Raw genomic sequence first — 21,248 nt, 5'->3', positions numbered from 1 at the left:
CTGGCGATTCCCTCGCCCCGCCAGGTGTCCTAATATTGGCAGTCTAGCACTTTCTCCTTCATTACCTCTAAATTGATGACTTTTTCAGCCAACAATATGAATTTAATATATATGAAGTTATTTGTAGATCACAGTAGGAGTGTATAGAGGAAATCTATTTATAGCATCAGAAAAATTTCAAGAATATATTTTTTTTGCCAATAATGCAATTCACAGGTAGGAAACTTTCTAATGAAAGTCAACAGAAAAGGCTATAAATGAAGCTCTGTTAGATTGCTAAATAGATGGACATATTTAGCTATTTTGAATGTATTTCTTTATCAAACAATAAGGAATTGTCTAGTTAAAGGAAAGAATAGTTAGTTACAGGTCTTTTTTTTGTCTGAGGAAAAGTACTGCGCCTCACTGGATCTGCATCCAGAACTAGACTCGGTACCTGTTAGTTTCTCTGCATGCTGAACAGCATCAGCCTCTGTGCCCTCCTTTCTTTTCCTATTTCAGCTACCAAAAGGAAAGGTAGCTGGTATGGAACTTGTAATTAATTTAAAAAAAAAAGGAAATAATAGGTAATAATAATTAAATTATTGTTAGATGGATAAAACTTATTTAAACAGAGTTCCTCTGCGTGGTCATTGCGTATTATGGAAATCAGAATATGTTAGCTTGTTTTATCTCCCTGTTGTGTGTGACATGACACTTACATGGGCTCTGAAAAACTAGTAATGGGTGGAATTATGTTCAACTCTTATTTCCTATTAATATGACTCGGAACTGTTAGTGGTGTGTGGTTTAAGAGGGGGTCTCTCCCAAGATGGATTTGGCATACATGAAGAACACTACCATGGCTAAAGAAGGGAAGCTGTGGCTGATCTCCAGTGCCCCAAGGAGGAGAACAAGACAGATTTCAGGAGAAGAGTTACAGTAACACTGGTTCGATGCGTGGGAGTCATGTTAGAAAAAACAGCTCACTCAGAAGCGTGTGAGTGTTTCTGTTTCTGATTCTTACTCAATCTTTGTAACTTTCAGTCCAAAAATCTCACTGTAGTAGAAGCATTTTTGCTAAGATCCTAGCTACCTTGGAATAAAAAGACACAAACTGAATCTGTAGTGAAAATAGGTATTTGTTTAATTCTGTTCATAAAGGGCTACTAATAACCCAGTTCATAAACCAGACACCACTAACATAAAATAGTTGTCTGATATTCCTCAGTGGTCTGTGGTGATAATTATTTGCCCTTACTTTTTGCAAGAGTGGGAAATCTGTGTGAGTATGTACATCAGTTCATGGAAGGATGCTTTGGAGAGGAACAATTAAGGGAGTTTGCACTGATGTATTTTTTTTTTTCTTTTTATTACTTTTTTTTCAAAAATCAGTTTCCTTTTTGAATCCAATGATGATTTTTGACTTGGCTAACATGGCTTCCGTGGCACTTTCATGTCTGGTTGCAAGAAGTAGCAGCAGATGGGGGAATCCTTGGGAATACGTGCCTTGCTCAACGGTGTTTTTGAAAGGAGAAAGTAAGGAAGTGCTTTGAGCTACAACTAATTGAAGCACTTGTGGTTGTGTGTGGATGCCATTGTGAGCATTCCTTCTAGACGTGCCAGAACACACTGTTGATGTTTAACATAATTTGATAGATTTATAATGAGGCTGTCTTCTGAATTGTTTATTATGTGGCTGAAATTTTCATCCTGATAAAAAGCCTGTACTTTGCATACTGTAGGTTGTAAGAATAAAAACAAACACGTGTTAGTATTTTACATGGGAGGAGAAATAAAAGATTGTGTTTTCAGAGTCCTTTTAAGAAAGTGAATGGAAGTGTGAAAGTTTTCTTTCTTGGGGTAAACTTCTTAGCTAAACCTGCTGTCAGTTTCACTTTCATGTAACTAACAAGGGCTTCACTCTAAATACTAGAAGTTACTGAATGTTGCAGTATTATTTTTGGGATGGGAGGGGGCAGGGAGGGAGGGGCATCACTGATTATTCTTGTTGGCGTTTTTTGGTTGCTTCTGTGAAAATACAGTAAGATTGTTCAGTTCATAGAAAATAGCCTTTGGCCTTAGTAAGAGTAGATGTATCTCTGGTATCTGTGTTGGTAATCGACAAAGGCTTAAGCCATATATATACCTACTTTCATACTTTTATATATATATGAAAGTGTATATATGTGTGTGTGTGTATATATATATACACACATATATATTTGAAAGTAGCTAATTGTTTATTATAGATGTTTTCTATGTTATGGCTAAGCAGTAGTTCTGTCGTAATTATTTTTTTTTATACGTAGTGTACCATTGATGAAATATTCTTTAAATCTTTTTTTCTTTCAGTGTTCTCAGTATTATTAAAGAAATATCTGCTTAATCAGCTGAAGACTTGAAAAAATGAAACATGATTTAGAATAGTAAAGTGGTTTGGTTGCTTAATACCAGTATTACTGTGAGTACAGAAGGGAGAAGTTCTGGGAGATAGTTCTGTTTGTTACAGTCATAAGATTTTGGCTGACTGTCTTGGTACCCTTGCTAGACTTGATTCCTCTCTCTCCTCAGATCCTGAAGGGTTAAAGTCTTGCAGGTCAGAAAGGTAGAAGGTTAGATAATAATTCCAAATTGGAAGTTTAGGAAAGTCTTTAAACTCCTTGATTGTTAGGTAGTATTTTAATGCTGTGTATGCTTATTTTGGCGGTAAAGAAAAATGGGTGAAGCAAGAGGAAAGGATAATGAGAGAGATTAAGGTAACTTTCAGGTCTGGAGGGGGGAAAAAAAGAAAAAGTCTGATTTAACCTTGCTTTTGGAAATTACATACGGATTATATTAATAATAGATTTTAATGAGGGAAGAGTGGTAGTGTGGCATATTCATGACTGCATGTTACTTGAACTTGCTCATGCTCAATTTGTTACTGGAGTTGATTGTTTTACTGATAACAAAGTTAAGCAGTAACATGGTAAGTTGTCTTATTAATTTTTTTCTTAATAGGGATTACATAAAGTAAGCATACATTCATTATTGAATTTTCTTTCTAGATAAACGAATTGGTGGATGCCCGTGATGTCAGCATTGGAGCCTGGTTTGAAGCTCATATAGAGAATGTTACCAGAGCAACAAAGGGACATAAGAATGGTAAAGCTCAAGGAAAGAGTGGTAACAGTTACAAAAGGACTAATGGAAACTTAAGTCAAGACCATTCTAGAGAAAATGCAAATAGTTTGGACAGTACACCATCCACATCTTATTCAGACTGTATGGACACTGATGAAGAAGCTATTTATCATATCAAGTATGATGAGTAAGTGCTCCTGATACTATTTTGAGGACATCACATATTGTTATTTGGTTTGTATAAACCAAGAATTTCTTGAAGAAGCTTGGAACCAAAGAAAGCAAGTTCAATATTACAACCAAGGAAAACAAAATTAGAAAAATTATAACATTTTCAGTTGGATATAGTGAGTCCATTGGGAGTAATGATATTTTTCATGCCTAAATACCTGTTAATTATTAATTTCTTTGTCTTCACGAAACTTAAAATCTATCCTTCTTAAATAAGAAAAAGAAAGTATATAACCGAATTTTTACTGTGGATTTTTTCCAAGTATTGTTTCAATTTTATTTTTTTTACTATTCCATGTATGTTCCTCTCATTGGTCCTGAAGGAGAACTGAGAGCAAATTTTGTTGCTTGATTTAAATCATTTTCATTTCAAATAGAATGGTTATGCACAAAATTGCAGAGCTGCACTTATAGTAAAGGTTTGTTACAGAGAACCTTGTGACTGAAGGCACGAAATTGATTCTGAACTTGAGAGAGGGCATTAAGGCTGGGTTGGGCTTTTATTTCTGTTTGTTTATTTCTATAGCAAACTCAAATTCAAGAGCCTGCAGGGTGTGGGTGGGAAACCCTGAGTTTGAAGGAATTTGTTATTTATGAACAGGTTTGGCACCACTTCATTTACTTGAGAAATTGGTCCATATTTATTTTTTTTCTAACATCTCTTAAAGCAATAAATTAAGTTTCTAAATGAATAAAAATTTTTAAATGAGTTGAGGACTTCTAATTTTTTGTACTGAGATTAGTAAAAATACTGTAGTTTGTGCATTGTAAGATTAAGGTAGAAGGATGAAAAGTATATTCAGCTTTAACTAAAAGTAGCTTTTCAAAATACATTTTTAAAATAAGTGTTTTGATATTATTTTAATATGTAACTGTGAATCAGATTTGGAATGCTTTTTTTGCTCATACTAGTAGCAGATACAACTTAATGCACTTTAACTCCTACATTGAGTTCAGAGTCTATATCTGCAGCTGTGTAAGTTTTCTGCTTAAAATGTTAGAGAATTATGAAGGTGAAAGTATAAATGTAAATATTCCATTGAATATTGAAAATAACTTAGTCAACCTGTGACCAAAATGAAGATACCTAGAAATTACATGTCTGTTGTGGTGTGATTTCAAAGACCCGTCTTCAATTACCTAGTTTTACAATACTGTGGATATATGTAAAATAGCAATTGGCGAGCATTTCTGAGAAACTGTTCCTATTGCTTTGAAATTATGTTCCTTTTGTAGATACTGTTGTTTTCCATGAGTTAAAAATACAGAAGTAGAAAATGTTTGCAGTATTTGGAATATTCTGCAGAAAAAAGATTGACCTGTGTGTGTGCTTCAGGTTCTAGCTGTTCCCTTTCAGCTGGTAGAGACAGTCTTTTTAACTCTTATAAGATTATGTATAGCAGCTGTATATTGTTAGCCAACAGAATTAAGTAAGGCACAGAAACACTATGTTGCAAGGTAATCACTGAAGTCACAGCTACTTAACTCATCAGTCTATAGTATTAGAAGTCTGAGCTTCTGAGAAGAAACACTTTTGGAAGGCATTCTGGAAAAGGAGACTTTCACGTTTATCCCTGATTGGCGTTTTGATGACTGTTACCAAAACAAATGTTTCAAGGTCTCACTTTTTTCTTGGCGTTACCTATCTTACATACTCAAACGGTAGCTATATGTGCACTTACGCCACCTTGTTTTCATACTTGTGTTTACCTCTAGTGTCTTGTATGCCACATGTGCATCCTGCCGCTTAGGTGCTTGATGTAGATAAATAGAGAGGTCATGGTGTGCTTTGCCACGCTGTCGTTCTGTGCTCCAGAAACTGTTTCATCTAATTATTTATCTCTGCATTCCCCTTCTTCAAGGTTTGTATTTTACTGTTAGTAATATCTCTTTATGCACAGTTACCTGTTCTGAGTGTTTTCCTCTTTAGATTCAGACTGTGCATTTTGCTTCCAGATGTACGTGGTATTTTCTGGTCTGACTTTGCTATGTTGTTTTGGAGAAGCTCTTTTCCCTTTTATCTCCTAGAGATGATGATTGGGAATATGATCTTGGGTGGTATGATTTCAGTTCTGCCTTGCCTACAGCAGGTGTTTTCTTGCTGTAACACCTGCTATATCTGAAACAGAATAAAAATGGCATACAACTGGATGGCATAAGCCTGGTACCTGTTAAAGGCATCCAAATTACTTGAATACATTGGAAGGAATAGGAGTCAGAAGTGGACAAAAGTGTACAACTTCTCAAACCATCATTAATGCTCAGTTTCCAGAGTATTTCTCTCTCTCTGCCTGTTATATCCTTCCAGTTTGGAAAAAAAAATCACCAGAAAGAAGGTTACAGCTGAGAGTTACCTGCAATGCATTGAGTTGGTTGTCTTGAACCCCTTGGCTGTAATTCAAGGCTTCATTGTGATGAATAGTAAATATACTTTACTGTACCACATGGTGGGTTTGTTTGTTTGGGTTTTGTTTGGTTTTTTTTTGCTGTGGTTTATGTTTAGTTTTGTTTGTTTGGTTTTTGTTTCCCCTCTGTTGGTGTTTCCCCTCTGTTGCTGGCTGGAACCACTAGTGCTAATAACAGTATTTGTATAGGAGATACTGGAAGTCTGTGCAACTACATCTCAGGACCAGGTCTTCCATTGTCATAAGCTCAATTCTTATAACATAATTCTCTTGGGGAGTTGGCTGGCCTTGCCTCACTGTCTCCAAACACACAGATCCATGTTTTGACTCGGATGACAGCCTGAAATTGTTCTTGCCTTTCTTGGCTGTCCCGTGGGTTTTCACACTATTTTCCTAGGTTCAGGACTGAGCTATGTGTTATTTGACATCATCTATCTCAGAACTGTGCAGCTGGATATTTTATCCAGAAAAGTGAAGCTTCACCTCAGTAGTGTTCTCTCAGACTGTGCTTTTCAGGAACATTCACCTTTAGCCTTAATAGCCTTTATGCTGGAGCATATTCCTCTCTACTTTGCAGTTATTTGGGATGGTAAGAGAATTTGTTGCAGAGCATGAAGAACTAATTAAGAATGTGCATCTAAAATGTGTCCAGAGGTCATGATGTGTTTACCCTCTCTCCACCGGTTTCAATTAGTCCTAGTGGACGGGTCTAGATAGGCCTGTAGCTGTGCTTTGGAGAGGCAGGGTCTATACTGTCTTGCTTGTATGTTCCACATCTGATTGTTTGAAATTAGTTAGAACAACATCAAGAGATCTGATGTTCATTTGGCTTTGGTTTTCTAACTGGAAGTATTTGATAGTCCCATCAAGTGAAGAATCCAATCAATTACTAATTTCTTCTCAACAAGGTAACTTTTAGGTCACTGTTCTCCTAAGAACAGCTATTCTTAAAGGATGAAGCAGGACTTGTCTATCCCTTAAGTGAGAAAGCTGGTTTTAGTAGTAGTGCTGCTAGATTTGCATATCACAAGTCCTGTGTGAAACTTAAACAATTTTTTTTTAAGGTTTTAAGTATAGTAAATCCCACTTTGTTCCTTAAGAATGTACATCCTTTGAGGGGCTGAGTTTAAATTTGATCTTCTTTCTGCTTGTTGTTTAAATAGAGAAGTTAGAGTAAATATGAAGGGGGAAAAATGACCTTCAGGCAGTACCATCTCTCTTTGCATCCAGTTGTGTCTTCTGCCTGATAGTTGTCTTCTGCATTCAGTTTCCGAATGCAGTCTTTTCCTTGGAGGCAGCATTGTTTACAGGTGTGTTTCTATTCCTACTGGTGTTGTCTTCCTCCCTTTCTGCCACTTTATTCACTGTATTTCCATTTCACCTTTGCACTTGTTGGTATTGCAAAGAGCCATTAAAGACTTTGAATTGAAGGGTATGCTATTGAGTTTGATACGCTGCTATCACACATCTCCTCTTCTGCTCTGAGCAGCTGTCTTCAGTACAGAAGAAGAAGAAGAAGAAGATATAAACGTATCTTGAAGAGAAGAAACCCAAATCTTCATTTGAAAGGACTCATGAAGAATCTTATCACCTGCTTAAGTCCTAAAGTTAATTGAAATAACTGTAGGTAGAGTCTGCACCACAGCTTGCTTAAGAATCACTTCTAAATCAGGAGCAGGACACTTCAGTAGCTTAATGTTGCACAATAAGGACATATCTTTTCAAGTTGTGTCATACAGAAGTTTGGTCTTTCCACTTCCTTTTTGTCATATTTGTTGCTTGTGCAACACAGAATATAGTCTACTTTCTTTCAGGGAGACAGTTACCTTACTCCGAGACTTAACCTGTATTGGTTAATTCTTCCTGAAGGAGTGGGAAGACTTGACAGTTTACAAGTACTGTCTTTTCCTTCCTTTTCCTGTTTAAGTAAGTTGTGATGAAGGCCTTCCGTTTAAGGCAGCTCTCAGTAGTAGTCACAGGTACGCTGCAGCCTGAGAAATGTCAGTATGCCTACCTGTATTCAAGTGTACATTTAATGTGATTCAAATGTAGGTAGCTTTTTAGGATCATAGTGTTTGGCTGATGATAAGCCTTCTCAGGTTTTCTGTCAGTCAACAGAGAAGTTTAAGTTGAACCTTGAAGTAGTATCTGCATGATGTGTCATAAAGCACACTATTTGTGGTTATGTGTTCTAGGGAAATAGATATTATAGTGAGTATCTGTTTACTTGATGCTTAATGAGCTGTGGAGTGATGCCCTGTGAACTCTTTCAGATCTGGAAGCAGTCTGAGGTCTCTCTGTTTCTCAGCCCGAGAGATTATGACCAGGTCTCTGTCAATTCTGTGTAGGATGTGTCTGTGATCTGCAAGAATTTACATGGATGTCTTTTCTTTTTTGAAAAGAGCCTGTCTGAATGGCATTGTAAGCAGTTACTATTAGAGAGGTTTCCTAAAAGCTTTACTGAATTCCTGCATCTCTGAATGCTGCAGGAGTTAAAAGTGTTTAGTAGTAGATTTTATTTTTTTTTTAAGAGTAGATGTTTCTTCCCCCCCCCCCCACTTGTTAATGTTTCCATTTGCTAAAATATCCTTTGTCATTATTGGTGAACAGGAAGGCTTTGACCTGGTGAACTTAAGTTTTCAAGTACCTTAGGGTTCTTGTCCTCATCATGGTGTCTCTTCAAAGAGGAGAAGCTCTTTGGCTGGTACTTTTGTTTGTGTGATGATCTTGAAGACTGTATGTTAGTCCTTGCCTCTGTATTGGTACACCATCTTTCAGTGGGTTTCCCAGGCTTCTCTCCTTCACTGAAGATAATGTTTCTGCTGGGTTTGTTGAGAATGCTACAGTCTCTGAGGCATCCACGTAACGGAGTAGAAAATGGATAGTTAATGATAACCTTCAGAGCCTGTTGCAATCAGCTTGCTGCTTCAGTTCAGGTGACTTCCCTGATTTTTCTCACTTCTGCAGGAAAAATGACAATCTGCAATGAGTTTCAGTTTTTTAGTAGTGCGGTTTATGGGTTGGTGTTTTGGGATTTTTTTGTTTGTTTTTTTTTTGTTTGTTTATTTCATTGTGTGGGTTTTTTTGGTGGCATATATATATATGTATACATATATATTTCCTTTTGTACCTAGTCTAGATTTTGTCTTAAGCTGAGGTTCGACCTGCTTTTGATTTTGGTTAGAAAACTAGTTCTATATTATTCTTAAATTTATGTAGCTTTTCATAAATTGGGTGTAGAATAGATATCGTTCAGCTTGCTCGTGACCAGTTACTTCAGATGCTCGCTGTGTCTCTTTGTGTTGTTAGATGGAAGATCGAAGGATACAGCAGTCTTAGACGTGATTGCAGTGGCTGCTAGTAGCTTCACAACCTGTTGCAAGACTGCTAAGGCAAAGCTTAAGTTGTATGTTTTTAACTCTGACGTTGTTAAAAAATGCCTTGTAGAGTACTCAGTTACATATCGTAGAGTAGTCAGTTATGTATTGCTGCTAGCAGTGCATTCATGCATATATTCCCTGTACCAAAAATACAGGGTGGGATGAATGGGTAGAGGAGGATGTGTGCAGATCTAGGCCTGTTACAGATGCAATTTTTACAGAATGAACCTGAGTAATACATTTCTAAGAAATAAAATTACTGATGGCTATTCCACGTCATTCTTCATCATTGAGGAGTTAACAGCTGTAATTTTCTTCATGATCTAGTAAAACATCTGTGTTTACTGGTTTTGTCTATAAGTTACTGATTTTGGTGCCTTAGCAAATGAAATAAAGAACTTCTATTGTACTACAGTCAAATATTTTTACTAATTAGGACCCATGGTCCTCAAGAATAAATTCACTTACAGTTTTGCTAAACTTTGTGGAACCACTTAACAAAAAGAGATTGTGTGTGCATTGAAGGTAAAAAACATGTAAGACTATGCCATTGCGGTACCTCTACTAAGCCTTGGTTGATATGTCTCTCATTAGCCAGTTAGTCCTCCATAAGATGTTTATGACATTTTTGTCATGAAAATGAAAATTATTATGGAAAATACCACAGTATATGTGAGTCTCAGATCATGGAAGTGGAGTCCAGGAAGAGATTAGTGGTAGCTTGTAAAAGAAGGGGACTGATCTTATTTGTGTGGGACACCTGTTGGACTCCTGTGTTCCTGTTAATTGAACTAATTTGATTTTTATCAATGTCTCATTTTTAGATGGAAGGTTAAGTTATTAAACTAAAAGTTGAGAGAGCTCCTACTTGAAATACTTTTAAAAAAGTTTGTTCATTTCCCTGTACCCTATCTTGCCTGAATGTAAAACATTTTCTCCTGTATTATTTCATGGTGTAGGAGCTTTGAAAAGCCTCTAAGTACAAGAGAAGAAGGCCTTTTAAGGGGAGTTCTAAGTTGTCAAGAACATTACTTAAACTTTTTTCTTATATATCTATTCTATTTATTCAGTACTAATCAGGGTTACAGACAGTAAGAGAAATTCACCTTGAAAGTGATGTGAGGAGAAACAGTTCCCAATGAAGGCTAAAAGTATTACTGATCATCCTTTCTATAAAGAAAGGAGACAAGACTAAATAATCAAAGGCATTTGAGTTCACAGGCTGTGATAGCCTAGTACTCTGAAATGCTCTGTCCTGCTGTAGCCATTATCCTTCCCAAAAGAATCTTCCTATTTCAGGTGAGTTTCATTTGTCATTTGTAGCACAGATTGTTAATTAACCTTTGAAAAATAAAGTACTTAAAGTATAGTTCTGTGCTTTCTTTAAAAATGTGTGTGTCTGTGTGTGTGTGTGTGTATATATATATACACACACACACCCCCATATTAGGAAAATTATGATTTTACTGTGTTGTCAGGGTAAAAAAATTCAGTCATCCTATGTGCTGTGTAAGTAGCATGCCAGACACAGGTTGAGAGTTGGAAAGCACAGAATATATTTTGAGGAAATGAGAAGAAAAGTTGTAAGTACTATCTGGTCAAGGAAAAAACCCACTTTCTCCTTGAAAGTGTGTCTTCAGCTGAAGAGGTTGTCAAGAGAATACTAGTCTTAAACTTGCTGTTCCTTTCCCCAGGAGTGGTTTGAAGAGTAGACTTATTTAATGGGTGTATTTTCCAGAATATTTTGTGGTGAAATGTACAAACAAGGGTTGTAGGCTCGGATTCAATAGAATGATAATTCACATGAGTGCTACTGTTGGTACATTGAGTTTGGAGACCAAAAGATATACACCATTGTCAGATGAGGTGGTCATTGCTTCTTATTCTTCCCTTACTTAACTGTATACACCTGATAATTGAGTTGCATTGGATTTGGTGGTTCTGTGGTTGTACAGTGAAGTGTTCTTGCCTCCTAATCTATCTAAAAACTAAGTTAGTATTACTGTTTTTCATGTCACTGATCCAAATGAATTTACCTGTTGGCTGTGCAGTTGAGACATAACAAGGGAAAGAATTACTGCTTCTTTGAGAAGTGGCTACTTTGAGCAATGTTAGTGGATGTATATGATGCAAACAGTTCTGTCTTCTGTAAAGAAGTGCCAGAGTACATCCCCTTGCACAAAATGTATTTCTCAGCTACCCCTTGTAAACATGTGTAATATTTGACTTACTTCTTCAAATACCTTAAGCACAGGAAGTGGTGCATATCAGGATTCTGTATGCTGTAAAATTCCTATTGATATTCCCACAGTTGAAGAGAGGAGGCTGGGGAGGGATTTCTTTTGAAGGATACAAAGTTAATTGCTACAAATTTGGGAGCTACAGACTGTAGCTATATTATGGCACTTGTCTTCTGTTTGTGTTGACCACTTTGGAATTTCAGAAGGCACGTGAGAGCTGTATCATCTACCCAGTAGGATTTTCTCTTAAGACAATCTTATCCCAAGAGAAACATTTTTTTCTTTGACCTTCAGTCAGTAACAAGCATTTTTCTGTCATTGATTTGAACTATTTGAGCACCTCCCCTAGCTGCAGAATTTTGTTTTCTAGTTTGTAGTATTAACTTACTTACTCATTCAAAATTGCCTCTGATACAAATTATTAGACGATGCTAAAACAATAGGAGACCTGCTAGTCACATACATATGTAAGTCTTCATTCTTTATGTTCTTACAAGAGAAAGTGTCACTGTGGTTTGGCTCTTTGGGCATATAGTTCAAACTCAGTGCTTTATAATATCAAAGTGTTTGCATGTGTTACCATTCTGGGTTTTACTAGTGTTCTGGCATTTACTATAAGGCTTTGATCTTGGAGGATGTAGATACTTTCTGCAAACTGAAAAGGAAATAGAGGAAGAAGATCCAGGTGCTTCTTGTGCCGCTTCAGAAAGCGCATGAGATGAAGAGAGGGAGGCTTTGCTGTCCTAGTGGTTGCTGGAGAGAACATCTGAAATATCAAATGAAACTTTTTTTTGCCCTTTAAACCTAATAACCTAATACTTGCTTGGAAAAAATGGTGTTATCAGTGAGAATGTAATTTAACTATTTCTACTTATTTGTTTGTTTTTAAATAGTTTTAATTGTTGTCCTTGCACAGTCACAGGACTGCACACCTGTGGAAAGACTTTTCGAAAACTAAGTCTTTAAGTCATTGCATGACTTGGGGTCCTGTGGGCTAGCTAGTGAAGCAAACCTGTTTTTTCATTAAATTGACATTATTTAGACTCATTACACAAGTTTTGTATTAAAAAATCAACCTTGGATATATTTCTTGGAGAATCTGAACTTCTGTTTTGATACTCTGTTTACATTTAGTCTTCTTTCCATGTTGTCCACACCAAGCAATGGTGTAAGTCTAGAAGTTAATTTTTTCTTACTCTGAATTAAAATCATAGTAAAGTAAGATGTTTCTCTTCAGGCTATTAATATGACTGCTTAGTGTTTAAGGTGCTTAATTCCTTAATTATTAGTTGTTAGATAAGGTGTGCAAGATCTTTTTTATTTTCTGTGTGACTGATTTTTATCTGTATTGATACTAATTTTTCCTTCCAGTCTGTCTTTGGAACTTGAAATGCGTTACTTTTATCTTGTAATAAAAAATGTCAGACCTACTGGTCTTCTTTTGAAAGTGGAAAACCACAGTTTATCCCAGTGATTCTTTCTTTTTTTGTCCCATTTGTAATTCTGGTTTAGATGTTCTTCCTGTGTAGCAGCATTTGCTTTCTCAAAATACTATAGCAAAATTAAGCTTGTTATTTCTTCAGGTAGCAAATTGTTTGGGGGGTTCTGGTCGTGTGGATGTAGTTTTTGTTCAGGTTTACCTTCCTAGCAGACTTACATTTTCTGAGTTCATTGCTTTTTCTTTCATCTTTTTTTTGTGCCTTTCTATTACTTCCTTTCTGTGTGTATATTGAATGATTTTTTTCTGAGTTTGTTGATTGGGAAAATATAATTTTGTTATACCAGTATCAGAAAATATTAATTTAAGAAATTACATGTCTGCACTAACATTCCTTACCATACTGGTATGGAGAGGGAATGGAACATTCTTGACTTTTGTTTCAAGAATTTTATCTTTCCAGTTTCAGCTGTTCTGGTAACAACTGGTGAAAAGTGTCAAGTTCTCAGTAAATTGAGCAGGCATCTGTATGCTCTTGACATAGGGCTAATATTTTTTTAGTACTTTAAGTGTTTTAGGAAGGAGCAGATACTTCATGGCTGATTCTTTCCTATGGAAATTGTCTACACAGATAGGAGATCTTACATTATTGCTCTGCGGTTGTTTTAGTATTTACAGTTAGAAATGTGGGGAAAAATTACAGGGAAATACAGATTAACAGTGAACAAAAAGCTTCTTATGGGTGATATTCATTAAACTGTTATGATTCTGCTTGCTGTTATGATGTCTGCTTTTTTCATTATTAGGTGCCAAGTGTCATGAAAAACATGGAAACCCCAAGAAAATGTGTACGCTTTTTTTTAAGCTTAAAGGTTGAATTGTGTTTTCAGTTCAACTGTACTGAACTTATGCTAGTCCAGTTGAAACACTGCTGTGAAAATGCTTCTGTCGTCCTTTGAGGGTCATCTTAGGATTTAAAAAGTAACTCAATAAATAAGAATACAGTTTCAGTAACATTCATGTCTAATGGTAGTTCTTTATTATACCTTAGCAGAATGGGTTTTTCACTTCTTGAGGCTTGCTAGAAGATCATATTTGTTCTCTTTATGTTTTAATTTATCCATATAAGCCCACATATTCCCATTTTGTGATACTGTGTTTAAATATTACTCTTGAATATTTAAGGGGTTAGGGGAAAATTAACGTGGAGATAGTAGCATTTTCTGGCATGAATGTGTGTTTTTTCTGTACTTGGATAAATCGTGGCATTAGATGCTCTTGAGGGCACAAGTTTACTGTGGAAATCCTGTTTACTACTATTTTTGTAATGAGGAATTAGTGGTACTATGCTTAATATATGTAGTATGACTCTATGATTTTGAGCCTAACTCATGACAAATGCCGTTTCTGCTGTTCTGCCTGGAGTGTTGAATATGGACAAATATAAGTGATAAACTATCTGTTAGCATTCACCAGTGTCCATAAAAGCATATTTCTGTGTGTGAAGGTGCAGCAGCAGAGCATTCAATGTCTGAAATGTGATGTAAAAGGCAAGTGATATATCTCACCTGTTTGTTGGCAGTCTTTTTCCTTGCAAAGTTTTTTAGCTTAAGTTTCTGACCATCCATTAAGATTAAAAACTCACACAGTGAACAGTCTGCCTTCTATTTCTTTCTTTGGAGAGCAGTTTCTTTGTTTCTGTCAACAGGGAGGGGATGTTTTGGTAAGTGATCTAGTTCTAGTCATTTCATGATAAGCAGTCTTCTTTGTTAGGGTTCTTGCATCAGGTACTTCCAAGAACAGAGATTGCTAACAAGGACAATCTTTGAACTTTCTTAGTGGTGTAGTGGGAGAGATTCTGTGCTGAGCTGTATAGGAGTGGGAAGGTTGACACAAATCTGAATTTGGAAAAAAAATAAATTAATCATTAACTAAAAAATGTATTTGTCCAAATGTCTCCCAGGAGAAACAGAACCTGAACGAGTTTTACTTTTAAAAGAGAATAGGTTTTTCAGATGGAAGTTAAATTCCTGTGAACATAAACTGTTTTAAGTTGCACATTTTTGTTTTAATTTTTTAATTTTTATTTTCTGCAGTGACACAGGAACTTTTTAACTGTGTTTTTGTTATTTTTACCGTCACACTAATCTCATATCTCACTTGATTATTTCACTGTATATGTAAATTATGTCTATTTTTTCATCTGTCTTTAGTTTCTTGATGTTTAAGCCGCATTTTGTTTTGGAGTTCAGGTAATCTCAGTCTTCATTTACTGTGTGGTGCTGTATTCTCCAGGCTTCAGGAAGGGTTTATTGTAAGATGATTGAAACTGACTAGAAGCTCAAACAAAGCTGTCTCAAGATTTTAGTAGCCGGTTGTACTATAAAGCGATGTCGTTATTCAGGCACTCAATAAAGTAGACATTATCTCCATAGGTTGCTTTTTGTTTTGTCTTATTACCAGTAGGTGAATCTGTCTTACATTTTCTGTGGATATTACAGTCATAACATTCATAATTATTGCAGTATAACTGTATAATACTTTTGTTAAAGGAAAACTGCACAACATAAATATAAACCCACAAATGTTAGGTTTGAGGTACACACTCAAATTGGAAACAAAACCAAGTAAAATTTACAAACAGTGGAGACTTACGTCATATGAGCCTGTCATTTGGATAATGGCTAGATCTGAAGCACCTGTCTTGCAGGTCTTTATAATTATGAACTGAAAATGTTGGGGGAAAAAACATTCTTTGATTTAACTTTTGTAAGTAGTTAAGGATATAGTTTTGTATTTGAACATGGGTTTATCTAAAGGTACAGCCACTTTTAAAGTGTCGTAGTTCATGTTTCTTTAAACAGGAAAAAAGTTTGATAAATCTTACCACAAATTTAAGGTGCACCCTGGATATATATGCATGGTAGAAAAGAAAGAATGGCCTGGAGATAGAATGCCAGATCTATCCCTGCTTGTACGCCTCACCCACCCCCACCTCAATTCCTCCTTATCTGTAGTGATAAACTGGGGTATTAAATTTAATAGAATGCATAAAACAAAGCCAAATGAACTTGCTTGAAATGTCTCCAATTACATTAGTGGGCTTTAAATGAACTGTTTGGGAGTAGACTTCCTTATTTGTTATTGTAGTTGTATCAGAGTCTCATGCTGTTAATGACAGCATATTTCTTTACATAATAATGTAGTAAGTGATAATGTACGATTTCCCCAAGACTTAGAAATAGTTAAACATGCCGAAAGCGACAGAGCCGTACTTCTATTAGTAAGATTTTGACATTACAGTTTTGTAGTGCTATTTTAAAAACGTATATTAACTATAAAGCATGAGATTTTTTGCTAAAGTGCTGATGGTTGCATGACAGAAATATAATTTATCATACATCATCCTCAGCCATGTGTCTTAAGAAGGAAGAGTGAATACTTCTGATAGCACCTGTTTAGAAGCATTAGATATGTATTCATTCCCTCTGTTAAATTTGTACTGTGACCTCATCTAGTACTAGTTAAAAGGTGGAAGATTCTTTATTTGCTTACAGAAAGGAACTTCATCATTGTAGTCTAGCATCTCTCTTTTTACTTTCTGTACAGGCCAGCCTTTTTCTGCTCACATTGTTTTCATCATATCCATATTGTGCTGATTTTTCCATCACATGTACAAAGTATACAGGCTCTGCTATCGTTGAATAATTGCTTTGTACAAAGGATTTAAGAAGGCGGATTTAAGAAGGCGGTGGATTTAACCTGAGAAGTTAACATCTCTGATCTTATAACCTTTCTTTCTTCACTTGGGATTTTTAGTTGTACTGCTGTCAAACATCACTATTAATTCTGCTAAATGAGTCTTTTTCAACTTGGAAAAGAGTTGAAGATCTTCAGATATTATTCACTAGTCTTTGATTTTTGCATATGTGTTGTGATGGCATACAGCAAGACAGGAGGAAGAAAACAGTCTTAGAAATGATAGCAGCTTGTGGGTAATACTGTGTAAAATACTGTGTAAAAAGTCATCAAGTTTCAGTGAAAAATAAACTAAGGCTTCTTAATATTATTTAGTGAACCGTTAATTCCTTTTTATATTGCATTTCTTACTACATCTTGCTAAGAGAAGTACGTTGTCAAGACGAGGAATGATTCCTGCTTTTTTATCTTTCTAGATTTTTTTTTCCTTTGTAATTTAAAGGGAGAAATATTTTTCATTAGTTTATGTATCTATTGAAAGTCTTAGTTATGTTTCTCACTACATTCTGTAGTTAGACTTTTTCTTTAAAGCATGGTGCATGGAATGTGGACGTGGACTGTATTTACCACATGAATTTAATATACTATGTTTGTAGGGTCAAATTTTTAAAAGTAACTATCCTAGAGGTGATGTTAGTGAAGTTGGTGGGAGTGGAACAAATGCATGAAAGCACAGCTAAAATAGAAATGTCCTGAGTTTAAAACCATAGTTTTAATCTTCACTGTGTTTCCATTGTGATTTGAACCAGAATATTGAGAGTAACATGGGACATGTGTGTGCCAAAACCTTGAACTTCATCTCATTCCAATTGAAGTTATCCAGTGCTTAGAGATTTATCTACTTATTCAAATTTTTTTCTGAGCAAGAAAACTCATGAAGGCTGTTTTTTTCCATTTGAGATTAGTCAAATTTCTGGCCCAAAAACTAAGCTTTCAAAAGGTTGTTAGGTCATAAATTTATACTATGTTTCTTCTATGCCCAAAATACTTTTAAAAACTTAAAGATTTTTGAGAAATTTTGTCTGTGGCTTAATTCTTACTGTTACAGGAGTTGTAATCATTACTGTTGTTGATTTTCCTTTTCAAGGTACCCAGAGAATGGCATAGTAGAAATGGACACCAGTAATCTTCGACCTCGAGCAAGAACCATTCTGAAGTGGAGTGAACTAAAAGTGGGTGATGTGGTGATGGTTAACTACAATGTTGAGACTCCAGAAGAAAGAGGATTTTGGTTTGATGCAGAAATTACCTCTTTGAGAGAAATCTCAAGGACTAACAAAGAGGTTCATGCTAAAATTCTTCTGGGGTAAGATTTGTTTGACCAACTCATAAAATCTCTACAAATGTTATGAATTAAGATTGGGATTTAATTTTTTTTGTGTCTACCAGTCATCACTAGATTAAAACTAATGTCATACTTTGATTCCACAGCTGTCTGTGTCATGGAATTACAACGTGTGGTATTTACAACATGCAGACTTAGCTATTAATCAGTATTTTTACATTTCATGAGAGTACTAGAGGTAACATAGGTTTCATGTATTATCTGTGATTCAAATTGATTGGAGTGTGTCTTATACATATGTGATATTTATATTAATTTATATCATATATATATGTTCAAATCTATTGAAAGCTGAAAAATCTATTTTCAGTAATTTTGAAATAATTGGGAACGCCTAGGTGTCAGTGAGTATTAGTCATCTCTGACAATATGAGTAAATTTCTGAACTGGCTGATTGGATCATGAAAGAATGTTAGCTGCTGATCAGTAAAACGTGGAACTGTGGGAATTACGAGTTGAACTCTTTGCTTTGTTTTCCTATTTCATTTAAAAACTTTTGCACAATTTTTTTAGGAGCAACGTTTTCTACTGAAATCCGTATATTGCATGGCTGTCAGTAAGCTCTGTGATTGCCTTCTTAGGCGTAAACAGATGACCAGTGTTTATTGGTACTCTTCTTGAGGAATTCACTGTGAACTTCCACCTCCTCATAAGCTTTCTTAAATCCTTTAACACTATCCTTTTCTGACACAAAAGACTTATTTTTGCAAATGCATCCAGGCTGCCACCTCCATCCCTGCAGGACAGGGGTGAGGGCAGGGTGAATGAGTACTTATATATTAGGAGTGAAATTTATTTTAAAATTAAACTTGAATGAAAGTTTCTTTTTTATGTAAGAAATGACAGATATAGTTTTCATATGTCCCCCTTGTACTCAATGAGAAGTATTGTTGTTCATTGGATTACTTGCGTATTAATGTATTTTTCCTTATGAGAAGGTTGCAGTATAGGACATGGTTAACTGGAAGAGACAAAGAAGACATGATCAGGTGCAGTTCAATAGTTTGTGTAACAAATGCAATCATAGCTAGTACTGGGAAGTAGGAAAGATGTTGACTTGGTAAATCATACAAGTAAATGAAAATGTTCTGTGAATGTCTTTTAATTTTAGAATAACAGGAGTTTTATTAGACAATCTCAGTGCATTATAGTCTTCTTGTATTAACTATAGCAGAGATGCAGACTTGTGTTATAGGCAAAGCAAAAAAACCCCAAACACTTAAAATATAAAGGAAAAAGGAACTGAGTAGATTAAATTGTTTAATCAATCTTAAATTATTAAATTGGGAGAGAGATTAAGAAATGGAAGCCAGTGTAGAAAAATGAAGATTTTCATTGTAATGCATTTAATATTTGTATGTCATGTGGTGAATCAGAGATGGACTTCATGATTTTCTACAGAATTGCCCAGATAATCAGTTTACATGAAGTTCAAATGTCTGTTGATGGTGTTATTTAAAACTCTTGTCTGCATGAATTCTTTCACAGTTTTTGACATTTATTAAAATATGATAATCAAAATATGTTTTATATCAGCAAAAAAAGCATATGGTGGCTAATAAAAAATTCTGTTCATGGTAGTTGGAACTCTATAGGATAGTCTTAATGTAATCTAAATAAGCTGGTACACGTGCTTCAGATTTGAGGATGTTAACGTGGAATACTGTGGGTACAGTGGCAGTGCAATGGGGTTCCTCGTTGTATTAACTTGGACTGTCTGCTGAAAGGAGTTTGGAGGTAAAAAACCACACTGTTGACGATTATCTTATTCTAAGGTGGTGATTTTAAGTCCATGTTCCAAATGGAATCTTATTTCAGTGAATTTTCTTCCTGACCAAGAATGCAGGCTTCTTTTATGTATTAATAGATTGTCTGTGCAACAATCAACTAGTTCGCAGAAAATAAAGTTACCTGAGCTCTGCCATTTCTGAATTCTATCAAGGAATAATTGTGTTTCACCTGTGGTACTTAAGTCATTGCTCTCAGCGGTAAAAGTACAAGATATTTTTGCTAGTATTCATAAACTTGTTTAAGCAACATGCTGTGCAACAAGAATCACTTTACATTTCAAATATGCTTGTTTTCAAAATAAAATCCAGTCTCTTAGTGTTTCAATGTTATATTAATATATACTAATATACCAATATAATGTAAATGATGCACAATACAAAATACATAAATGTAAATTAGTTTAATACTACAGTTGTAGACTAAGATAGTAGTGTAACATAATAACATACTTAACACATGAATATTCTATAATTTAGTATTGATATCCTGAGTTCTTACTGTAATGTTAGCATTAGTTAATTGTTTTAAATAAAGGTGAAATCTATTCCGGATTCCTTATATGTTAGTGATGAATTGATGGTATGTTTGTGACTAATTACTTGCAAACTTATTAAGAACAACCTTAGAAAGCAGTAAAGGGAGAAAGCGTTCTTAGTATTGCTTCAGATATATTATTGGCTTAGACTTTTTTCCCTTTCTGGTATTAGTATAGTTTTGCGTACAATAGTTGAATGTTTGATTTATTGATCTTGATTGCTTTTGACAGAGACTTTCTGAAGCTGTTGGCATGATGACTCTCTGTGGTGAAGCTTAGGAATTGGTAGAATTTGTGATGAGTACTTTTTTACTGTATCTGACCTACATGCTTTTAGTGTTACTTGTACTTGTGTCTCCATCATAAGCTAAAGGAAATGTCCTGTACAGTCTTTCACCGTTAGTTTATCTTTTGGGAACCAGATATGGATTCGAGAGTATTATCAAAGAGAGGCATGAGACTGAACGGGGGAGAAATTAGACATCTTTACACAGAAGAATTGACCACATACTAATAATTCTAATGTGTACTGTATTTGCATTGCAGCTAAAATTTGTGGTTGCAGGATGTCTGAAACCTCTTCAAACTGTGTCTCAGGTACAAGCGCTAGGGAGATGGCACTGTGTGGAGTACCGTCAGGTCTCTCATGACTGTGTGTGCATGCTTATTACACAGTTCAGAGTAGTCTCTCTGTGTGTGCTGCCTCAGAGCTGATTTTAACTAAATTTGCGAGGTGTATCTCTTTTTCAGGGGTATCTTCTGTTTCATCATGGAGGCAGTTATTTGTAATTCAGAGCAATATATGACTTGTCTTTTTTTGCACTTCAAATGTGATCTGTCAAATGCCTGTTAATGGTGGGTACTTGGCTGGTGCTGACTGATGTGACTGAAATCACCACACCAGAACAAACTGAGTTAGTTCAAATGGTGCTTTGCATTTTCTCTTTGTTAGACTTCAAGATAAATAGAGACAAAATCAGGTTTTTGTTTTCAGTTGGCCTTCGAAAATTTGGGTTTAG

General features: G+C 35.4%; 1 protein-coding gene across 1 annotated transcript in view; it reads left to right on the top strand.

Annotated features, from left to right (window-relative positions):
- Positions 1–3,029: 3,029 nt before the first annotated feature.
- The window catches only part of LOC104279775 (E3 ubiquitin-protein ligase UHRF2-like), a gene marked incomplete at its 5' end in the record, with an annotated part of 40,973 nt that continues 22,754 nt past the window's right edge, over positions 3,030–21,248 (top strand). The window contains 2 exons of the mRNA XM_009877167.1: positions 3,030–3,292; positions 17,646–17,864. Coding sequence (XP_009875469.1) covers positions 3,030–3,292; positions 17,646–17,864 — 482 coding nt within the window. The remainder of the gene's footprint in view (positions 3,293–17,645; positions 17,865–21,248) is intronic.

The sequence above is a fragment of the Apaloderma vittatum genome, unplaced genomic scaffold (assembly GCF_000703405.1).
Source record: "Apaloderma vittatum isolate BGI_N311 unplaced genomic scaffold, ASM70340v1 scaffold11009, whole genome shotgun sequence".
NCBI lineage: Eukaryota > Metazoa > Chordata > Aves > Trogoniformes > Trogonidae > Apaloderma > Apaloderma vittatum.
Note: the sequence above shows the minus strand (reverse complement) of the source record. Positions and strands in the feature narration are given on the sequence as shown.